Raw genomic sequence first — 22,801 nt, forward strand, 5'->3', positions numbered from 1 at the left:
CCTACTAAAATTGAAACGATACACGACCGCCCGCATATCAAACAGCTGCAGTCTGCATAACGTTCGTCGGGGGAATAGTATGGGCTATAAATGCACATGACTAATAACGTTAGTATTTTTTGTAAGGGAATGCACAGAGCTGATTTCGAGAGGGAATAACCTGGTCTGAGTCAGACCAACTCGCCACAGACAGCTATAGCCCTCTGAAGCTTATTATTATATCCGTTAATTGTAGCCTACCTACTAATGTCAACATCGTTTGAGCATAAAGCCTAACCGCACGGAGCATTCCTCCTGGCGTCCCTGCAGTCATGATTGTATAGGCTACTTTTTTTACTTTCACTCCTGCACTTTTCTTGATCACATGAGGTGATTTCCCCTGTAATTTTTTTATGAATGAGCTGACCATTCCCACCTTTTCCGGCTCGCTGCGACGACCTTTCAAGTGGAGGCGGGTTGCCAGGTAACCCGGCGCTGTTACTACCTCCCGTCGCGGGACAAAAGGCGTAAAACAATTGTCCACCAAAGCGCATTCACGACTTTCACATCGGAGGCGCGAATCCTATTTTCCGTGCATTTTCCGGCTTTCAAGGCCGGTGTGAAAGAGCCTAGTGATAGTTTGGATAGACAAAACAAATAATGACTGTGATTCTCTGCTCTTCGCTGACAGGGAGAAGACTTAACCCCTTTTGAACTTTTGAATCCTATGCTCCCGTGGAGGAGCGGTGTCGATATCACTTCATTAAGATTACTTTTTTAATTCATCATTAGCCATTAGCCATTGGCTTAGCTGTCTGACACACAGACACACACACACATACCCAATCTAGTCCTTATACTGCTAAATAAATCTTTCATTGTGAGCTGCAATCATTTCTCCAGCAAATAGCCTACTTTAGAAAGGCAAATGTGTTTCCATAGCAACGATAATTGCTTATACTTGTCTCATCTGTGTGCACGTGCGCACGCACGCGCGTGTGTGCATGTGCGCCTGTGCATGTGTGTGTGTGCCTACTGAAGTCTCCAGTCAAATAGAGGGCCTGCGCTCCAGGGACCCATTCCTTGAAGAGCAGAGCGTTGTTGGCCTGCCTCTGGACACCGTAGCACTGGAAGGCCTTGGTGAAGTCTTCCAGGCTGCCCTCTGCCTCCACCAGCTGACGCAGCCTGTGCACAAACAGCTTGTACCTGGACAGGACAGACAGACGGAGAGGGACACAAGGAGACACTGTTGTTATCCCATAACACAAAAGATCCAAAGATGAGCCTTCAATATCAATAGCAGCAACCCCAAATCCTATCATTGCAAAAAAAGCTTCAATTCTAAGTGATGAGCAATGAGAACAGTCCTCTCCACCAGCTAGTCCTGTGCTTCAATTCAATGGATCCCATTAAGTAGCCTGGGTAAACCCAGCCTCCACGTGACCTGCTCTCAGACCTGCTCTGAGAGCAGAGCAGGTCTGAGAGCAGGTCACTCTGAGAGCAGAGCAGGTCTGAGAGCAGGTCACGTGGAGGCTGGGTTTACCCAGGCTACCCATTAAGCCCTAGGCCGGGCCTTGGTTGATCCAGTCTGACTAGTCTGGGGCCAAAACCCTTGTTCCGTGTCTTCCGGTGGAAACACACCATCCGGCGGATTGCGCCAGCAACAGCTTAAAGGAGGACTTACCCCCTAGATATGTATTAGAACAGTGATTTGAAAATACCTATGGAAAAAACCAAGAAATGACATATGCTCTTGTCTATACTGGACTCTTTGACTGTGTTCAAGTCATTACATTACATTACATTACGTCATTTGGCAGACGCTTTTATCCAAAGCGACTTACAGTAACACACTTTTTGTCAGCAATAGAGCAATCAACTATGGAGCACAGTCTATGACAACTACAAATCCTGAAGGAACAGTGGTACGAGTTTTAGTTTAGGGTTTTTTTTTTCAGATTTTTTTTCGGAAATCAACGCCATTACAGTTTGCCTACTGCCTCAAAAATAATTTATTTGAGAGGGGCAATATCTTTATAAATATCAACAACTAGCCAACGCTGTTGGTCTGTATGGAAACAGAAAATCTGAAAATGGTTGAAAGTTATATCAATTTGGTAATTCAGTGGCGAACTAGAAATTTAATTATTTTTCTGCATGTATCTCTATGGCAGGGTGTCAAATTACGTTACGAGAGCAAAGTGACATGGGCTCGTCAGCAGCACACCGCACAATAGGAGAAACCCCCCGCTCTGGGGTAACACAATGCAAGATTTCTCCACGTCATTCCCTCGTACAACTAGCGATAAACCGCGCAATGAAATCCGTTTTTAATTTGCGTTTTGGGGCTTTTCGTGATTCTTGTTGAAAGTTACAGCACCTATGATTTTTCCTCTCAGGGCGCAGAGCAGGACAGAGCTCTTCTCCTCCTCGGAGCACACACACACAGACAGAGCCAGTTGCTCTGCTCTGCTGACTGAAAGCCCCCGCCTCTCACTGCTGCTGTGTGCAGTGTGCACGCGCCCCGCGGGTGCATGAGCGAGCAGAATCTCCCGTTTGACTGGCCGAGAGAAAGTGCTTCCAAGTCGGACTGATAGCCGCGGAAATGTCAGACTGTGCACAGAGAGCACTGGAGAAAGTGCTCCAGACAGCAAAACACACACACAGCGAGTCAACCCCCCCCCCCCGTTGCTTGTACACAGTGACGATATTACAGTAGCCGATGTGTTTAGACCAGCTTTGTCACGTTGTCACGTCGTAGTATAGCGTTATATTTTACATGTGCGCTATACTGCGATAAGATTTGTTTGCGGAAGGATGAAAGTGAGGCTCTCACTTTGATGCTGGGCGAGAGAGAGTGTGCTGTGCTGCTCACCCCCCCCCCCCCCCAGTCCCCAGTCGCTAGTTGCTCTGCTGACAGGGAGAGGGGGAGAGAGAGAGAGAGAGAGAGAGATCGGCTCCCTACAAGCAGCAGAGTGAGTGAGAGAGAGAGAGAGAGAGAGAGAGAGAGGGGGGGGGGGGATCTGCATGGGGAAAGTGGGAGAGAGATATGATGCTGCTGCTAAGTGCACTGAGTTGTGAGGAGCCGAAAGGGTACAGGGGGAGTAGTGGAGTAAGGGACCGTTCGTTATTTAGAAAGGGGGTCACTGGAGGAATTTGGGGTGCTCTGAAATAAAAAGCTGTGCCCCTTCCCTGATCAAAATATATTTTTCCTTGACCCTCCCGAAGCGATTTGAAAATTATAATTAACCCTCCCCAAACAATATTGTGGCAAGTTTGCGTGGAAGAATGCAGACTGACACAGATATCTTACTTTTAACCTAACATTTCCAGAAACTCCGGCCAGAGGTGATCAAACACACTAACAGTCTCAGTCGTGGTGGCTACATTGATAGTAAAACTAAACATATCCTGGCCACACAAACATTGCCATAATACCACATAATGCAATCAAAACATATGCACAACATCACTAAACCACGTTTTTAACTGTACAGTAAGAAGCTTCCCACAAGAACATGAACTCCCATAATCCTTTGCACTTCTTAAGAGCAGAACTGTCACCAATCAGAGCGACCGCCTCCTCTGGTCGCTACATAATGCTATTTTCGCTTGTGAAACAATCTTCAGTCTGTGTATATCAATATTTGTGTTTAAATAGCAGTGAATGACTGATGGAAAAAAGTTAGCCGGTTCTATGTGGCGGACTCTCCACTCTCTGTCCCCCCTCTCTTTCTCTCTCTCACTCCCTCAGCAGACAGGCACAAAGCCACACATGTAAAATCTCCCAGCATCCATTGAGGTACATTTCGATAACAAATAGCATCCAAATTAGCCTAAATAGATAGAAAGGTAGATAGAAATAATGTTAACACAACATGCAATTGTCGAACATTTCAATATTGGACAAAATAAAATCTCGAAATCAAAACACAACCCTATGTGAAACATATATGTCATCCTGGTGGTATAAATATCCCTTGTAGACTTTACGTAATTTAGGAGATGAGTGAGCCGTAACTCGGTTCTACTGTGACTTCCTAGACTTATCTGGCGTAACGATAGAGCCCATATATATTTTGTGATGCCATGTCTGTTTGTTTGCTCGACTTTTCGTGCTGGAAATGTAGCCTACTTCCATATTGTGGCACCTAGAGAGCACAGCCACAGGCTCCAACGCCGTTAAGGCACACACACCAAGAAGCAGCTTAATATTAAAATAGGAATCTTTATTATCGACAAAAATATATATATATGTTTTAATTAAAACAGCTCATAGCATCACAGCACAGGTTGGTTGACACTTGTTACATATCACCACGTCATGATAGCACGCAGCAACAATAATTACGTGTAAGGGCTCCCGCAGGATGGTGGTCTTACACTAAGTTATACAATCAAATCAAACTATTAGTATCACAATGAGTCAGCCACTCGCGCTCCCGAAAGAAAGCAGCAACAGCACACCAGCCTGTCGCAGCCTCGCTGATATGAACGTATAGGTTACCCCAGCAGTGCGTACAAGACCCCAGCCCTCCGTCGAGGCAAACAGAGCCCACTGATTGGCCAGATACTGTACACGCCTACTGTCTGGATAGGCCAAGCACAAAGATCGACAGATCAGACCGCCAAAGAGAAACAATGCACCGGGACATACCGAACAGTTTGGACAGGAGGGGTGTAAATGAAGCAACTCAGTAGTTGTTGAAGTCCGAAAAGCAAACATTACACACAAACAAAAAGTGTATATATTTGTATCTAATAAAAATTGTATACCCCTCCCCTGGACTCAAATTAAAGAGAATGTACCCTCCCTCAAACTAAATTCAAAACAAGATTACCCTCCCCTATTTTCCTCCAGTGGCCCCTTCCCTAAATAACGAACGGTCCCTAACTATCTTGAAATCCCATAGTCTTTGGGGACAACCTGACGTCAGGTTGTACCAAATATCCCATTCATTTGAGAAAAAAAAAAAAGCAGTGTTTGACCCTTAGAGGGCGCTTATGCCAGATATGCTGCTGAAAAATGATACAAATGGTAAAATGGCAACAGTTTGGTGTCAAATGTGGAAATTCTGACCAGAATTCTTCACACATCACCCCCAAAGTCATATATATTGGTTAAAAGCTGAAAAAAAGTGTTTTGGAGGTAAGTTCTCCTTTAAAAAAAAAAAAAAAAAAATCTGCTCTGAAAACAGGGCATACATAGTAACATAAATAAATAAGTTAAGTTAAGTTAAAGTTAACTTATCCTTTATTTATCGCCATGGGGAAATTCATCCTCTGCATTTGACCCATCCTCTACTAGGAACCTTCCTAGAACTAGGAGCAGTGGGCAGCCGCAGTGGGCAGCCGCAGTGGGCAGCCGCAGTGCAGCGCCCGGGGACCAACTCCAGTTCTTTTGACAGTGCCTTGCTCAGGGGCACTGACAGGAGTATTAACCCTAACATACATGTCTTTAGGTGGTGGGAGGAAACCGGAAGCACCCAGAGAAAACCCACACGAACACGGGGAGAACATGCAAACTCCACACAGAAAGGACCTGGGACGGACCGGGGGTTCGAACCCGGTTCCTTCTTGCTGTGAGGCAACAGTACTAACCACTGCGCCATCCCAAATGTGATCTGCGTTATCTAGCTATGTAGCTACAAAAATAAAAAATAACTAACAAGATATAAAACCATCCTTCTATGGGGGGACAAAACGGAAAGACCAACTGGGGTGTTGCGGGATGAAATAACCAAATCCCAGAGTATAAATTGGAAACATATTTGGCCCACACAGTAAAAAAAAAAAAGATCCTAAACCGACAACATCCTTGAACAAACTTGAGACTCGCCAAGTGCAGCCTGGCATCAGCAAGCAGCCGAGCGTCACAGAGCCAGGGAGCACAAGCTGTACTCGCTTGAGCTCCTGAGGGGAAACGGAGACAAAGCTGCACTTCCCCCCGGGTTTCCACAAATTATGAAAATACTGCAGCAAAGAAACAAGTACACAGCAGAGTTACACTACACGACATCCTGTCATAACCTGACAAGGGAGGAAGGAGCGTTCCTCCAGAGACAAGAGGATGCATGATGCCCAATGCATGTTGGAGCTATTGTTTTGGTGTCATTACTAATTGATTTGATTGATTACATTACATTACATCATTTAGCAGACGCTTTTGTCCAAAGCGACTTACAATATCACAATTTGTCAACAATACAGAAAACCACTATGCAACACAATCAATGACAGCTAAGATATTTTGATAGGCTAGCACCATGTAGGAAGTAGTTTGAGAAGGAATAAGTAGCATTAGTAGTTTTTTTTTTTTTATGTTAACTAAGATGTTAGTTCAAGAAGGGCCCAGGTGTAGCCTGAAAAGGTGAGTTTTTAGTCTCCGCCTGAAAGTTGGGCAGTGATTCGGCCGTTCTGACCGAAGGGGGGAGCTCATTCCACCATTGATTGATTGATTGATTGATTGATTGATTGATTGATTGATTGATTCATTGTGCCTGGCCATTCTTTATTTATCTAATATTTTTGTCTACATTATGTACAGTCGAGATTGTTGCCGTTGGCAACGATTTCAGATAAGTATGTCATATCAGGCATGTTAGGCAAATTTGCATATGAATTAAAGTGTGAGATGCTTGGATCCATGGATAAAGAGCAACACTGTACATGGGAGGAAGAGAACGGTAGAAGAAGAGCCAAATCTATACTAGTCTTTCATATGAGACTCTACATACTCTTGCTGTCTGACCCTTTGGTTCACACCGTACGCCGAAGCAAAGCTCAAGCCACGCTGAAGGTAAGCTCACGGCCTCACACTTAACCGGTCACACAAGAAGCACTCTCTTTTCCTCAGTGCCTCACTCTGCACGCCTTGACCCCGCCCACAACTTCCATTGACTTCATGCATGGCAGCTTCATGCTCGGAAAATAGAACAGAATGCTGAATGATCACTTCAGCATGGCTTGAGCGTGGCACGCGTGCGGCTGGTGTGGACGGTCTCACCCCCCCCCCCCCACACTCACACACACACACACACACACACACGCGTCTGTGAATCACCAGCATTTGTTATTATTATTATTATTATTATCATCATATAAAGATGTTGGTCGTTTGAAGCCAGATTTATAGGAATATCTCATTTTAAATTAACATTAGGATTAGATTAGTCTCGGTTTCCAGACGTTTGGTGAGCGGCGCCAACAGCGCCACCTAACCACCAAACGTCTGGGAATTTACTGTTCCAAATCTGGTTCAGAGCCCGGCGAGAACGGCCGGCAGCAGACACGCCTACATTTATTATTAGAATTTTATTTGGTAGCGGCAATGCAATGTTTCATAGTTCCAATATAGAGCAAGACACTGATGTGCTGCAAAGAGAGTTTATACCTGTTGTTTATTTTACAATAAGTTTTCCTAGCCGGAAGTGGTCCGCTTGCTACTGTGAGCTGTGAAGTCATCAGACAGCAGGCTCTGTAACGTAGCCTCGGGAGTCGGGCTTATCGCTGGGGGAAAGACCTCTAGTCGCCGGGGCCGGATGAAACACATCCTATTAACAGGTTATGTTTATTTCTAAGTGATTAATATGTTTCTCGGCAAACGCGACAGCACCGGTTCTGCATAAGCGACGCGTCACTGCTCCCAGAAAGCAGGCCCGCCCACAACGCTCATGATTGGTTCTCCGATGCAAGGCTTCCAACAGCACCGCCTAACGTTATGAAAAGATTTAAATAGTAATATTCTCAGTCTTACAGTAGTGAAACGGATTAAGACTGAGAGCTGAGTCTAGGATTAGATTTACTCCTTTTTTCACTCCCATGTCACCACCTGCTCTCTCCCTGCAGGGCTTGAAATTAACCTTAATCTCTGTCAATAGTCACAGCTGTATCTGTAGGTTCTTCACAATCAAAATTGTCCGGGGTGCTTTGTCAATGAGTTCGCCTGAATCAGCAGAAATGTTTCAAAACGGCTCCAGACTACTGAAAGCGACTAAAAAAGCAACCTACAGCCTTTTAAAATGTATTTTCCTGTTTAACTTTTGATGGGGAGGAGAAGGCACTAAGGCAGGTGAAGTGACACTCACCACCACCTCCGACGTAGGCTACTCAGCTGCTGCACTGACGCTGTCTGTGACAAGCGGCTCGTCCAGTCGTATGCAGCGTTCTGCACCATAACATAGATATCGGTTCGCGCAAACAGATGCGGGATTCCCGCAATCCTGCGCCCAATTTCAGGCACTGATTGTGCAGAAAAGGAGGGGGGCGCCTGGGTGCACGCCAGCCATTTTTGTTTTTGTTTTGTTTGTTTGTTGTTTTGTGAGGGGCTACAGAGCGCCCTAGCCGAACTGGCGCCCCAGGCAGGAAACTGTTTCGCCTGTAGAGGCGAGCCGGCCCTGGTCTCGCCTGTTAAAAAGGACGCCGAAATGAAAGTGCGTGGCTTCAGCGTGGCTTCAGCGTGGCTTCAGCGTGGCTTGAGCGTTGCTTCGGCGTATAGAGACACTGCATGTAATAGGCCACGCCCATCACAGGGGAAGAGCTCCGTTCATTTCCACACACCAGCGTCATTTTCCTTGAATTAAACATAGCTAAAAGCTGTTGTGTGGTGGGGCTGCGCAGAAAACAAATGTAAAAAATCACCAGTTCAAGTTTTTTTGTACTCCTGAGCAAAACAAGGAAGCCATTGAGAATTGGCGAGAAGAAAAATGTGGATCTAGCTGTCAAGAAGTAAGTTGGAGTGTTCATCTTCCGTATATACGATCTTTTGGTGCAACACGCAACCATGCACGTGACATAGGAGAACGCCAGGATTGGACAGGAGTTTGTGTTTTCCCCCGTCTTGGACGTGGTTTCTGAATGATGACGCGTTACGCAGTGTCTCTATGGTGTGAACGTGAGCTAATGCTTGGCAAGTTTGGGTTACAAACGGTGTTCACTCACTGAAAGTCCCATGCACTACAGTCTCACACATGGACACACCCCGGTGCATATACACACACATACACGCGCACACACACACACACACACACACACACACATACAGTACAATGTTCTGAACACAAGCCACAGGGGGTTTTAGGTGAGAGGGATGAGGATGACGAGGGGTGCTTGAAAAGTACAAACGACACGCACAGGCAATCCCATGATACTCTGAGAAAACCCACGGCCGCACTTCCTTTCATTTCAAATACAAAGAGAGAGAGACAGAAGAAAAAAGTTGAGCAAACTTTGCTGAAAGCCTAAGGCAAAAGAAAGGAAGAAAACGACTGCGTAAGCAGCAAGTGAACTTTTCACACGAGGATAGAGACTCAAAATTCTCTATACTGTAGCAGATTACCAAATCAAATTCCGATTTATTTGGAAGTGTTTATTATTTATTCATTTTTATTTGTTTTATTTAACACAAAAGAGTAATTCAAACAAAAATATCCGTATACCAACATCGTAAAGACTCTAGAGCATAGCAAGGAAAACCAAAGCAACCCGGGGGGGCTTATGTCTCCCTTAATAGCAATCATACACAATTACAATAAAGTGCAATGAAACCCAAAGAAGAGTTTAGAAAGAACAAAACAATATAAACAAATCAATAGGTAAAGTACTACTGTTAAATAAATAGGGGTAAAAGTAGAAAATAAAAAAAGAATATAAAAGAAACTGAAAAGAAAAGGAAAAGCAGCGTAAAGGCATAAAGAGAGAAACAACAACCAAAAAGTGAAAAAGGATGCCTAAGCCCGTGCTCTTGGCAGCCTGCGAAGGGCAGTTCCATTTTGCAGCCTGGCGGTGGCTCTTCCCGCGAGGCATCTATAAGTAAGGAACCAGACTTGATTATGATCAGGGTTCCCACACATTTTGATGGGTCAAATTGCAGAACGTTCCACCAGAAAATGCATAAGTTCAGGCCTTCCTCCTGCGTCACAACGCTGTAACGTTATGGAGATTTCAATTACACTGCCTGTCTATTGTGTTATGTTATACTTGGTTGTACATAAGAAAATTAAAAGTTTATTTGATTTAACAGCCCGTTGTTGACTACACTGAATCATAACACAAGTTATAGTGTAGATATACACGTTCTCTGGAACATCGCCTACGATGACAGTGTTCCGGACCTTTGCTTGAGGAAATTTTCTCTAGCTGGACCTCTTTGAATTTTAATTGAGTAGCCCTGATGTAGGCTATAACAGGAAATCGGGGGAAGAGCAGTTTGAACAGGGCCAGATGCAACTGATAAAATTGATATTAGTGTTATCTAGAATTTACAGGTTCTATGCTTAGGTCAGTAAAGGAGATGCTGGATCATCAGCCAGAGTCAGTACAAGCACAAACTCAATTGACCCACAGTCAAGCTCATCCAGTACCAACACAGACCCAGTACAGTCTGCTTCAGCAAATGATGCCAGGTGATGTACAGGAGGGAGAGTTTTGGGAGCACTGAGGTGTCAGGTGTGACGCTGATTAGGGCTGTGAATCTTCACTGGCCTCACGATTCGATTCGATTACAATTCAGAGGGCTACGATTCGATTCGATAACGATTATCGATGCATCTCGATGCATCTTAAATCGATGCATCACTTTTTTTCCCGAATACATGATTTTTTTTCTCACTTTCTTTTTTCTCACTGTGTGGCTACTTTTTTCAAATAAAATTGCATTTAGAATTGCATTGTATTATGATCCATAATTAAAATAAACAACTGCATGTACTTCCATTATATTTTATTAGATTATATAATTTTTTTATTTTTTATTTTTTTTATAATCGATTTTTGACATTTGTGAATCGATGCAGAATCGTGCAGGTCCGCATCGCGATGCATCTTATAATCGATTATTTTTGACACCCCTAACGCTGATACTATATTCTTAAATACGAAAACGGTTTTCTATCAGCTAAAGCTGGGGCTGCATCCCATTTGCTAACGATTTTCCCTCGTCTCCTCTCCTTACATCTCGTCCTTCACTCCTCGGTCAAAGATCACAGAGGAAACAAGGAGATGATGCAAGCCTTGCAAAGAGACTAGTGAATCTGGCTTGTCAGCGTGTGGCGATGGCAAATGGCCAGGTAGGAGGGCCCCTTAGCAGAATCTTGCTTAGAGCCCTTGAGAGGTCAGGACCGGCACTGCAGACAGACGATGCCGGAATTATAGTATAGATGTAAGTACATAGTATACTTAGTTACACCATAGGTTCCAGGAAATTACACAGTAAAATGTCAGGAAGTTACACTCTAAATCCCCAATTGTTACTCCCTTGTTCCTTGTCTTTTTTTCTTCCACTGTACCTACATTTAAGTACCCGTAGGAACCGGTGTGTATTTTAAATGTACTGATTCATACGGAGAAGAAGTTACACCGTAAGTTACAGGAAATTACATTACACACACTAAAACACAGGCTGTATTATAAAGTGTTACCGAAAGTTGCATGCAACTACTAACTTGTTATTACTCTTTTAGAGTACTGTTTTGATTTGTTTGCTGGGGTGCCAATAATGGTTTGGAATTTAAATGAGCTGCCCTTAATGAGCCAGCAGCATCAGTTGTTGTTTGGCTTCAATTTGATGGTGTGCTTGCTTACTGCTTAGTATTATGCTCATCTGCTGAGTGAGTGGCATTTCAATTCCATAATAGTCTTTTTTATAGCACTTTGCATATTTGTCAAGAAAATTTGATGTGCAAATACACAAAAACAAATAAATAATAGCAATACATCAAACAGCTATTTGCATGATGATCAAATGTTAATAGTACACCGTATAGATACTTTTCTAAGCAATTATGTACTTGTACAATGTTTACCTCATATTGAGAGTGAGCCCTGAAAGCCAATTTTACAAATAAGACACGCTAAACAACAGGAGAATCTTATTCCTTAAAACCCCAAAAATAGATGCTGTTATGGAGAATCCAAAAGTTTTGACTGTTGAAATATGCTAAATATGTTGGGTCAACTTTTGGCCAAGTCTTTGAAGACTTTTATGTCTAACAAAGGATTCTGAATTTCAGTCTTGTACTGTAAGTCAAGAGTGAAAAAAGTGGCTCCCATTGGCCTCTACTCTGCTTTGAAGCACACAAAGACTTTCTGGTGGTGTCTCACACACACACACACACACACACACACACACACACACACACACACACACACACACACACACACACACACACACACACAGTGTGTAAGCTTAAGAAATCACACCCATGTGAAGGCATCATTAGCTTATCAGTGTCTGTCATAAATCACTGATGGCATCACAAATGCCAGCCGTTTTTTCAATCCTGTAGGTAAGTTGTGCCAGTTTTTTTTTTGAGGATTCTGGCTCATTTTACAAGAGCCGAGGATTCTTTTCTGTTAAGACTTCGTGAACACCAATCATCTAAAAAGAACTAATAGAATGTGTGCTTTCTCTGTCTAAAAGAGTTAGTTTGCAGAGTTAGTAGTTATGTAGATATTAGCCGTTGAGTACAGCATGGTTTCAGAGATTTTCAGAGAGTTTAGAGATAAATGGATTTTTAGAACCACCTCACGTGCCTGTGATTATGGGTGCCCTTGGGCAAGTCTGTATACTGTATTGTGTGTGTGTGTGTGTGTGTGTGTGTGTGTGTGTGTGTGTGTGTGTGTGTGTGTGTGTGTGTGTGTGTGTGTGTGTGTGTGTGTGTGTGTGTGTGTGTCTCCAAACTCCTCCCTCCGTCTGTGCTGCGGAGGGAGGAGGCTCCGCGGCCGCTCTCGGGCAGTCTGGACTGTAAAACTGGCTCGTTCGTTTCTTGAGGTGTCGGCTGAGAGCTTTGAAGAAGCTTTTGCGATTCTGGTCTTATTTATGCGCAAAGGTACTCGAGTGTGTGTGTGTGCGCGCGCGCGCGCGCGCGCGCGCGTGTGTGTGTGTGTGTGTGTGTGTGTGTGTGTGTGTGAAATCGAAAGAGTTTTCGCCCAGCTATTTCCTTGAAAATTAGACTGGCTTTCTCCAGCGGACCCGTGGCTGTGGCTTTCTCTCTGTCTGGAGAGAACTGTCGCCACTTAGTGGTCGGTAAAATAGATTATACACATTCTCTTCCTCCAATATTGATATAGAAGACGTAAAAGGGGTTGATTGATGTCCCACCGTCAAAAAAAAAAAATGTTTATGTAAGACGAGATATCTCGTCTTTGGCACTCAACGGAGATATCTCGTCCATGGCACTCAACGTGTTAAGTGACATCACTGATGACATAGTATAAGAAGACATCACTGATGATGTCCCAATGTTGGCTGTAATTCCTCGAATGGCCACAGTGGGTAATAATGACCCGCTGTGATGAAGAACATAGCGAGATTAACAAGGTTGATAGCAAAACACTGTCGCAGCTGCCAACAGCAGCACCTCCAGGCTTCAACCAGCGTTAGCCTGTCACATGACGCCTTCATGGTCCCTCGATAAAGTCTGCAGATGCACGTTACCTCACCACTCTCTCAAGAAGCGTCACGTGAGTGTGGCGTTTAAGGCCTTCTATCGCTACAAAATAAATAAACGGGGTGTATCTAGCGCTGTGAATCTTCACTGGCCACACGATTCGATTACGATTCAGGGAGCTACGATTCGATTACGATTATCGATGCATCGCGATGCATCTTAAATCGATGCATCACTTTTTTCCGCAATACATGATTTATTTTTTCTCACTTTCTTTTTTCTCACTGTGTGGCTACTTTTAAAATAAAAGTGCATTTGGAATTGCATTGTATTATGATCCAAATAAACAACTGCATGTACTTCCATTATATTTTATTTGATTATAAAAAAGAAAAGAAAAAAAGAAAAAAAAAGAAAATCGATTTTTGACATTTGTGAATCGATGCAGAATCGTGCACGTCCGCATCGTGATGCATCTTATAATCGATTATTTTTTACACCCCTAGGTGTATCATTGTATTACTCGACAGACATGTAACTAACTTTGCCAGTCTGAGCCATCTTCTATGTGCTGTAACACAGTGCAGTTTCTATTTTTCTGGTGTTTCTTTTTAACATGTTTGGGACAGGCAAATGTTTTAAAATTAGGGCTGGGCGATATGGCCTCTAAAGAATATCGCAATGTTTTTTGGCTATATCGCGATACACGATATATATCTCGATATTTTTGAAATCTCTCATAAATGCTCAATTTAACCCTTCAGGGTTCATACACATTTTGACCAATGGATTTCCATGACTTTTCCATAAGTTCTTAACCAGTATTTTATGCACACCTGGGGTAAAAAAGAAGAAAGGGCAGCAAAGATGATTTAATATTCCATAGCTCTGACCTAAGCAAATCTGACATCACTGTGAACACAAACAACACTTCTGATATAATATGCTTGTTTTAGTAAAGTGTATCACTCAATAGTCAATACAAAAAATAATGGCTTTTATAGAACCGAAAGCCTAGCTGCTTAGTCTGCAGATAAAACATAAAAAATTTAATTTAGACTCTTATTGGCATGACGGCAACATAAGCTGTGAATTTTGCATTGGGGCCAGTTCTATAGTGAGGCATGGAAAGCCTCACTATACGCCATCATATGTGTTGTTTCACTTTTGACTGAAAAATGATGCCTCTAGTTCTAGTCTAGATTAAAGAAAATACACGTAGCCTATGTGATGTTCCCTTGCGCATTCGTTTTCCTTAATAGATCATGACTGCCTCGCAGCTAGCTAGCTACGTTAGCTTGCATGTAACGTTAGCGTTAGTTCCTTTTGGAGACACAAACCCTGGACGTTTCATTTTGAGTAGGCTAATGCATGAGGTTCTCTATGGTTTACGCCAGCTCTGGGAGTATGAAATGCTTTAAATGCGGGGGTTTTGGTCACAACAAGCTTGTGGAGCGCTGCCCTGCAACTAGGTAGACTAACCAGCTAGCTAACGTTAGCCCCGTTAGTCATCATCACAACAGCTAACGTTAACGCCAAAACAAATCCGCTGCCTCCTCCCCATGTTTGGTTTAGCGTAACGCCAGCTCAGACTTTCCCCTAATCTCAGAAACCTTGCGGGACATGTATTGCAAATTGCAATAGTGGTTGTTTTGTTATAATTTGAAACTGTCAACAGCCACACTGCGGGCGGCCATGTTTCGCCAGTCTATGGTGCGGACGCGTGATTTCGAATCGCACATAGGTTAAGGACGGGTGTGTCTGACGCGGTTTGACGCGTTTGACGTATCCATGTGATTCCCCCTCCCTTTTGAGTGTGACATGAGCTCTCCCTTGAGAGGGAGAGCTGACAAGAGGAAACGTGAAGCGAGTCATGCCGGCGGCTTAAGTTATAAACAATGCGTGACAATTATACTTGAATGTTCGCGATATAGTCATTTCTACATCTCACGTGGCACAAGCCGCGATACATCGAGTATATTCGATATATCGCCCAGCCCTATTTAAAATGTTTTATTTTTTTGTAAAGATAATTTTATTTCAAATTGTTTTATTTATTTAGTTTTAATATATTTTAAATTGTAACATATTTCATGTATGTGATGAATGTCTGTGATATGTGAAACCGTGGTATTTTTGTCCAAGGTTATCATACCGTCAAAAACTCATGCCGGCACATCCCTAGATACCTCTTGTTTATTATATCGCAATCACAATCGCAAATCGCAATATTGTCCACCATAATCGCTAATCGCACCTTTCCCTCAAATCGTGCAGCACTACTCCCAACCACTCAAATACGAACATTCGGTCAGCAACACTTGCCGTCACTTGGTAATGAGAACGGTTGCATGGCCCCTCTTGTCAGAAATCAACGGTGCGGGCGAGGCCACGGCTCGTCACGAGTCACATGACTAGTGGTCACGTGACGATGGCTGATGGGACAGTACCCTGTCCCATGATCAGCCAATCATCATTGCAGGTGAGGCAACCGCTGGAGGTTGGCGTCTTGAACCTAACAACAGTCTGATGTTTAAGTAGGTCGCTGCCGCCCTATAGGGAGAAGGGGTGGGAGTGGTGAACCTGTAGCGTTCCCGACTTCCTCGTCACAAGAGAGCTAGCTGGTTTGGAGCCCCGACATGTCCAGTTAACCCCGTTGTGAGGAGAACTAACCGAAAGGCCGCTTTTGACAGGTGGAGAGTGAGAATGTGTTTGTGTTGTGTGTCTGTCCATGTCTAGCTAAATATGCTGACATGATGGAAACCTTTATAAATGAACCAAGTTCCTCTCTCTCTTGCACTGGACCAAAATAGTGGACAGTGAGTGTCTCTTTCAGGGGGAGGGAGGGAGACCTTGCTTCACTTCAGCCCTGATGGGCACTTTCACATTTCAATCTTCTTTGATGACAAAGTGCTGAGCTTAGCCTCTCTGCTCGGAGGAGAATGTTTTGTGCTTACTGCTTTACTGCTTTACGTGTGCTTACTAGGGGTGTCACGATACACTCAGTTCACGATACGATACGTATCACGATACTGGGTTCACGATAACGATACGATACGATACGATTTTAACAATATTTTTTTAAACTTGAATAATGACAATATATGACTGGAAAAGTAGTATTTTATTTGAAATGCACAAATACCAAACATGCTGTTGTGGGAAATTGTTATTACAATAACAACTAGAAAAAACATGAGATTGGAGATAAGGCTTATCTTGAAATAGAATGAGTTACACCGTCACTTAGATTTACTTTGAACTAAAAGGTTTCTCAGCAGTATAAATTCTCATTATGCATCTTCAGTTTTTCTTCAAACTCAAACAACAAGACTTTTCTTAGTCTATTTTTTATGCATCTTCAGTTTTTCCTGTCAAGTAAACAGTTTTGCCAGAAACTCAATTGAATGGTTTCTCTCCTGTATAACTTCTCATGTGTCTCTTCAGAGACTTGTTCAACTGAACTACTTTCCACACATTGAACTTCAACAAACAAAGACGTTTCTTTGTCTATTTTTGGAAAAAAAAAAAATTTTTTTTTTTTTTTTTTTCACGATATGAGATTTCATCTCAACGATACATATCGTGACGTTTTACTATCGCGAAATTTCGTGGGACGATATATTGTGACACCCCTAGTGCTTACTGCTTACCGATGTGGAAAACAGCTTCTATTCAAATCATTAAGACATAAAGCATATTGGCCCTTTTTACTCAACGTGATCAGATCAGTTGTGGGATGACAGTAATCCTGCTAACTGTGATCTGCTGTCAGACACAGGTGGGCTTAATTCAACAGTCACGGCAGCATATTCATCATAAATAAACCTCCAAGCTTGTATGATACTTTCCTCCCAGTCTTGAGAGATGGGACAATTCAATATGCACAAAGGAGGGAAGTCTGCACACTGGAGGCTCCAAGTAAATGCTTTTATTCTGCAGTGTTTCGGTCACCAGGATCTTTGTCAAGCAATAGACCTATTTCACAAACATGGAACAGGAAGTTGATAGTTAGCACTTCCGCTATCTCTGCTAGCTGTATTGTCCATTCATTGATCCGATAACGTTTCATAGCTTTCCTACAGAGGAAAAGTTAGGAAAAAGATGGATTTTGGCTTTAGAAGAAACGAGGCCGGCAGTGTTACCATGGTTACAGTTAGCGTCTATGCAAGCCATGACTTAGATGTACTGTATGGCCTGTATGTAAGTCATGCCTTGTTCTCTCCTAACTCATTGCTTGACTTGGCTATTAGGGGTGGGGGGGGAAACCGATACACCATAGTATCGCAATATTTTGCCTGACGATATTGTATCGATATTTAATTTTATTAATATTAATTTTTTTTGCAGGCCATGCCATGCCAGGCCACTGGGCATCTGCCCGAAGTGCCCGATGTTGCAGTCTGCGCCTGCAGTGGCGTATTGAGTCCAGAGAAGCTTAATAGATTAATGTAGCCTACATGTGGGGCAAAAACAAAACAAAACAAAAAAAAGGTAGGAAAAGGAGTTAGACAATATATCGAAAGATCGCAATATTCAATATATCGCAATATTCAATATATCGTAATATCGCCGATATCGCAATACTATCGTATCGTGACTCAAGTATCGTTTTAGTATCGTATCGTGGGCATCTGGTGATTCCCACCCCTATTGACTATACTGATGACTGCACAGATGCATGCACCTCAGGCAAACGCCGAAGTCACTTTGGTTGAGCCACATTAGTTCAGTCTATGGATTTACTTTGAAAATGACCGTAACTTTGGATTATTGTTTCATCTCGTGGCGAGTCACACACGAGTCACAACATGTACATGTGAGTGTTTCTGGCGCTGCGCCAAAAATGTGTATTTTTGGTGAATGAACAGGGGTAGACTTGTGTACCGTTTACTGCCATTGTAGTGTAGCACTTTCTACTGCACGCACAGGGAAGAGGCCATAATGTTGGCATATCCCTTTAAACGTCAGTTGCTCATGCAAAGCAGAATAGGCTACATTTTGATGTAAGTTGTTTTTTGTTGTCTATGGAGTATGGAGCAGGCTCACTTCAGATGGAAACTTCAGATGGGAAGGGGTTCACTTGGTGGTTTCACATCTGCACAAAACAGGGACTAATCACTGAACTTCAACTGAATGGTTCAAATGGAACAAGTCTGATTTGGCAAAGGACGAATTATATATATCAGAGGAGGTTTTTCCAGTGAGGCATAGGAGGATGGTCCTCCTCTATTAGATTGGGGATTTTATATTAAAAAATATATTAAAAAAATTAATTTTTTATTTTTATTTTTATATTTTTCATTTTTCATTTTTCATATTTTTTTTTATAATAAAATATCAATCAAATGTGTTTTTTCTTATGTGCAGATGCTCATTTTTTCATTCATTATATTCTTAAAATGCTTCAACAACAGTGACACTGATGAGTCACTCTGGCCCTGGTCCCAGCGTGGGGTAGGAGATAAAAAAAAACATTCGCCCTGTGGGCGTTTATTTATTTGGTAATTTATCTAATGAAAAAATAAGATTGGTTGAAACACACTTGCAATTCACAGAGAACACGTGAGAGTGATGTGTTTTCCAACGAATCAGATTGAGCTGGAAGGGAGCACGCCCTTAGCCTGGTTAAACCAGGTGAAACCTAATTGGTTGTTGTTGGATAGATTGCTTTGATTGACATTGTATTGTCCAATGCTGAATACGTCTGAAAATCTTGTTGAATCTAGCTCCGTTGTCAGTAGGAACTAGGAAATGATGACCTCCACGCTGTGACAACCTGACAGATTAATAGATTTACAGACAGTAGCACCTATACTTTCCCCTTTCCCTATGTTTTTTATTATCAAACAGTAAGTTAGCTCACAAGCCGTGGCATGAGCGCCCGAACACGATTTTCTGCAACGAGTTTAGAGAGACTGCAGCGGGTACACGGAAGCTCCCGAGGTAGCAAACACTGGGATACTGCTGCAACCTCATCGGCTGCACGGCGCACCGACTACAGACAGCTGTGACAGCATTGGATATGCAAGTAAGTCAATTAAGTTCGAGTTATCCGGGTCTTCTACTAAATTCGGCGTCCACCAAGCAGCGCTATTATATTGTTTTATGCTGAATAGCCCGCCATTTCCTAATACAATGGCGATCTTAAACTCGCACATTTTTTAACTGAATTTGGCAGCGCGGAACCAAACATGGAACGCAACGAAACATGCAAAACATGCAATTTGCATGTTTCGTTCCGTTCCATGTTTCGTTCCGCGCTGCCAAATTCAATGGAATGAAACAAAACTTGTAGTCTATGTTGGACGTAGTGAAGTGTTTTTGATTGATTTGTTCATCCATCAAACCTTTTACTGACAGACTAACTGTAGCCTAAATATCTTACTTTATTTTGAGGTGCATTTGCTCAGCCAGAAATGATTCCCACTTCAACTTTCTCATGGGTGGGCCTAACGTTAAAATGCACCAGAGGACATCCATCTTATTTGTCCTCAAAAATTCACCTTCTGGCAACAGTAGCCTAAGCTAGTGGTTTTCAAAGTGGGGTCCCCAGCAAAAAGGGGGGATTAATCTATTTTCACTATAATTCCATCCATAAGTAACACAATCACAGAATGTATGACTATTTTGGTCATGGGTTTCATATAATGTCTGTGATAAAACATCTAGCAAAACTCTTATCAGATGGGGGACCCTGGAACAAAATCTTATCTATATGGGGGTGCGTGGTGTAATTTGTGTTAGTTTAGGGCTCCTTAACATGAGCAAGGAGATCCATGGTGGCAAGGTTAAACTTTGTGATTCATTACAGTCAATGAAAGTCAGTGATCTCTGTGATGCATTGCCTGAATTGTACAGACTTATGTCTCTCATTGCCACAATCGGTGTTACATCTGCTGGAGCTGAACGGAGTTTCTCTTGTCTGAAAAGACTGAAAACTTACACAAGGAACATAATGGGACAGGAACGACTAAGGAGCTTGGCAATCCTTGCAATTGAGAGGAAGATTCTAAAATCTCTTAGACAGAATCCTCAGTGGTATGAAAAGACCATAGACATCTTTGCCGCACAGACAGACAGAAGAATGGACTTTACTTTCAAGTAAGATGGTTTTAACTTGACAACAAAAACATTCTAAATTGAACCCCAGCTCACTTCCTGTTGCAGTGTTTGCTATCGACAGAAAATAAATGTGTCTGAGCTTGTTTGTTTTGTATGTTGTTAAAACTGCAAATAAAATATATATAAAAAAATAAAAGTGGAGTAATCCTAATGCTAATTTAAAATGAGATATTCCTTTAAATCTGTCTTCAAACTGCAAAAGAGTTCTCTTCCTAGCTGCTTGTGGGTGAGAGTATCAGCAGCAGAGCAGACGTCATATTTTCCCTGGGACCGCCTCAGGTGCCAGGTGCTGTTCCGTCCTCCTGTAGTCCTCTCACTGGGTGCTAATGCAATGCTCCCCACTGGGTGGAAAGCTAAGAGGCTTGACAGCATGGGAAACATGGCAAATACACACACACACACACATGTGCGCGCGCACACAAGAAAAGAAAAACGCCCAAAGGGGCGGCGACCTTTGGTCGCCGCACTAGCGTCCTCCCCTGTTTCCAAGCTCACCAGCCACCACTGATATATATATATATAGATATACTCCCTCACTGTCTTCCAATCCCGCCTCAAAACCCATCTCTTCTCCTCTGCCTTCTCCTAGCTGCCTTCTCCCTGTGTGCCTGTGTCGTGTTTGTCCATTGTCTGTTGCACTTACGTCGTCCCCGCCCCTTTAGTGTTTCTTTGTTTGTAAAGCATCTTTCTAGTCCTAGAAAAGCGCCATAAAAAACCCATGTTTATTATTATTATTATATTGTTGAGTCACTGCAGTGCCCCCAAAGGGCCTTCTTTTAAAGTTGGTCAAAGCTGTTGTAAAGTTGTGACCAAAAATAAAAAATGAGTTGTTCTCATTTATACCTCCCCTTCTTTCTCTTGTTTCACTCCTTATAGACTAGAATTAATGAATCCTCAGTGAAGATGTGCTGACAGGCGCTCAGCCTTCCTTTATAGTCTTAATTGTTCCAGCTAGACTCAAAGTGATAGGGTGTGTGAGTATGTGTTAGTGCGTGTGAGACTCAAAGTGATAGGGTGTGTGAGTACGTGTTAGTGCGTGTGAGACTCAAAGTGATAGGGTGTGTGAGTATGTGTTAGTGCGTGGGTCGCTCCCCCTTCACAGCCTTTTGCTTACCTCTGTCATGCTGGGACCCTTTGCTGCTGTTTGCTCCAGGCTAGCCTTGAAGCACTGCATGAACTTCACAACTAAATGCTGTGTGTACTATACAGTATGCGCAACAAGTTCAAGTTAAACAAAAAAAAAGCTGTACACATGATTTATGTTCAATGGTGAACAGATTGAATCTACACACTACTAAGTGCATTTTTGTGGAACACATTGTGTGAATAAGCAAAATAAAGATGAAATATCAGGGTTTTTCCTGGCTCAAAATGAGGCGGAGGTGGTACTAGAGCCGATTCACCGATTACTGATATGGCTGCCAAGTGTCGACATTAGGGGTGGGGGGGAAAATCGATGCACCATAGTATCGCAATATTTTGCCAGACGATATTGTATCGATATTTGGACGCCAAGTATCGATATTATTATTATTATTATTTTTTGCAGGCCATGCCATGCCAGGCCACTGGGCATCTGCCCAAAGCGCCTGATGTTCCAGTCCGCGCCTGCAGTGGCATATTGAGTCAAGATAAGCTTAATAATGTACCCTACATGTGGGGCAAAAACAAAACAAAGCAAAAAAAACACTGCATGTTTTACTTCCGGTGAGGTCAAGGAAAAGGAGTTAGACAATATATCGAAATATCGCAATATTCAATATATCGCAATACTAGCATATCGCAACATCGCAATACTATCGTATCGTGACTCAAGTATCGTTTTAGTATCGTATCGTGGGCATCTGGTGATTCCCACCCCTAGTCGACATAGTGAATTTTTGAGCTGGATAAAAACCTTTTCTATGTGGATTGTGCCGATGTGTCTATGTGCAAAGGTACTCAGAAGACTGCTTTCTTGAACAAATAGGCCAACTTTATTAAAACATAATTGATCATTATACAACAACAAACTAACATACTTTTGAACAGTGTTACTGTACAGGGGTAACACAAGATCACAAAGTACATTTATTTGCATTCCTTTGATTCCCAATCACGACACACTGGTAAGAATTATTAATATCGAATTAAAAATGCTTTGAAATGCAAAATAATGGCATTTTAAACATGCGATACAAAGATGCGATTAACTATAGTTAATCGCAAGATGAATTGCGATTAAGAAAATGTATCGTTTGACAGCCCTACTTTAAATGCATTGTTTTAAGAGGATGTTTGTTGGAATAAAAATTCTTCTTGGAAATGAA

The 22,801-nt window shown here is 42.6% G+C and overlaps 1 protein-coding gene across 1 annotated transcript in view; it reads right to left on the reverse strand.

Annotated features, from left to right (window-relative positions):
- Nucleotides 1–22,801, reverse strand: part of gbe1a (glucan (1,4-alpha-), branching enzyme 1a) — a 308,612-nt gene that overhangs the window by 218,960 nt on the left and 66,851 nt on the right. Inside the window, exon 2 of the mRNA XM_083635195.1 lies at nt 1,016–1,185. Within this exon, the coding sequence (XP_083491321.1) occupies nt 1,016–1,185 (170 nt within the window). The remainder of the gene's footprint in view (nt 1–1,015; nt 1,186–22,801) is intronic.

Source organism: Poromitra crassiceps (assembly GCF_964638095.1).
Source record: "Poromitra crassiceps genome assembly, chromosome: 1".
In the NCBI taxonomy this organism is placed as follows: domain Eukaryota; kingdom Metazoa; phylum Chordata; class Actinopteri; order Beryciformes; family Melamphaidae; genus Poromitra; species Poromitra crassiceps.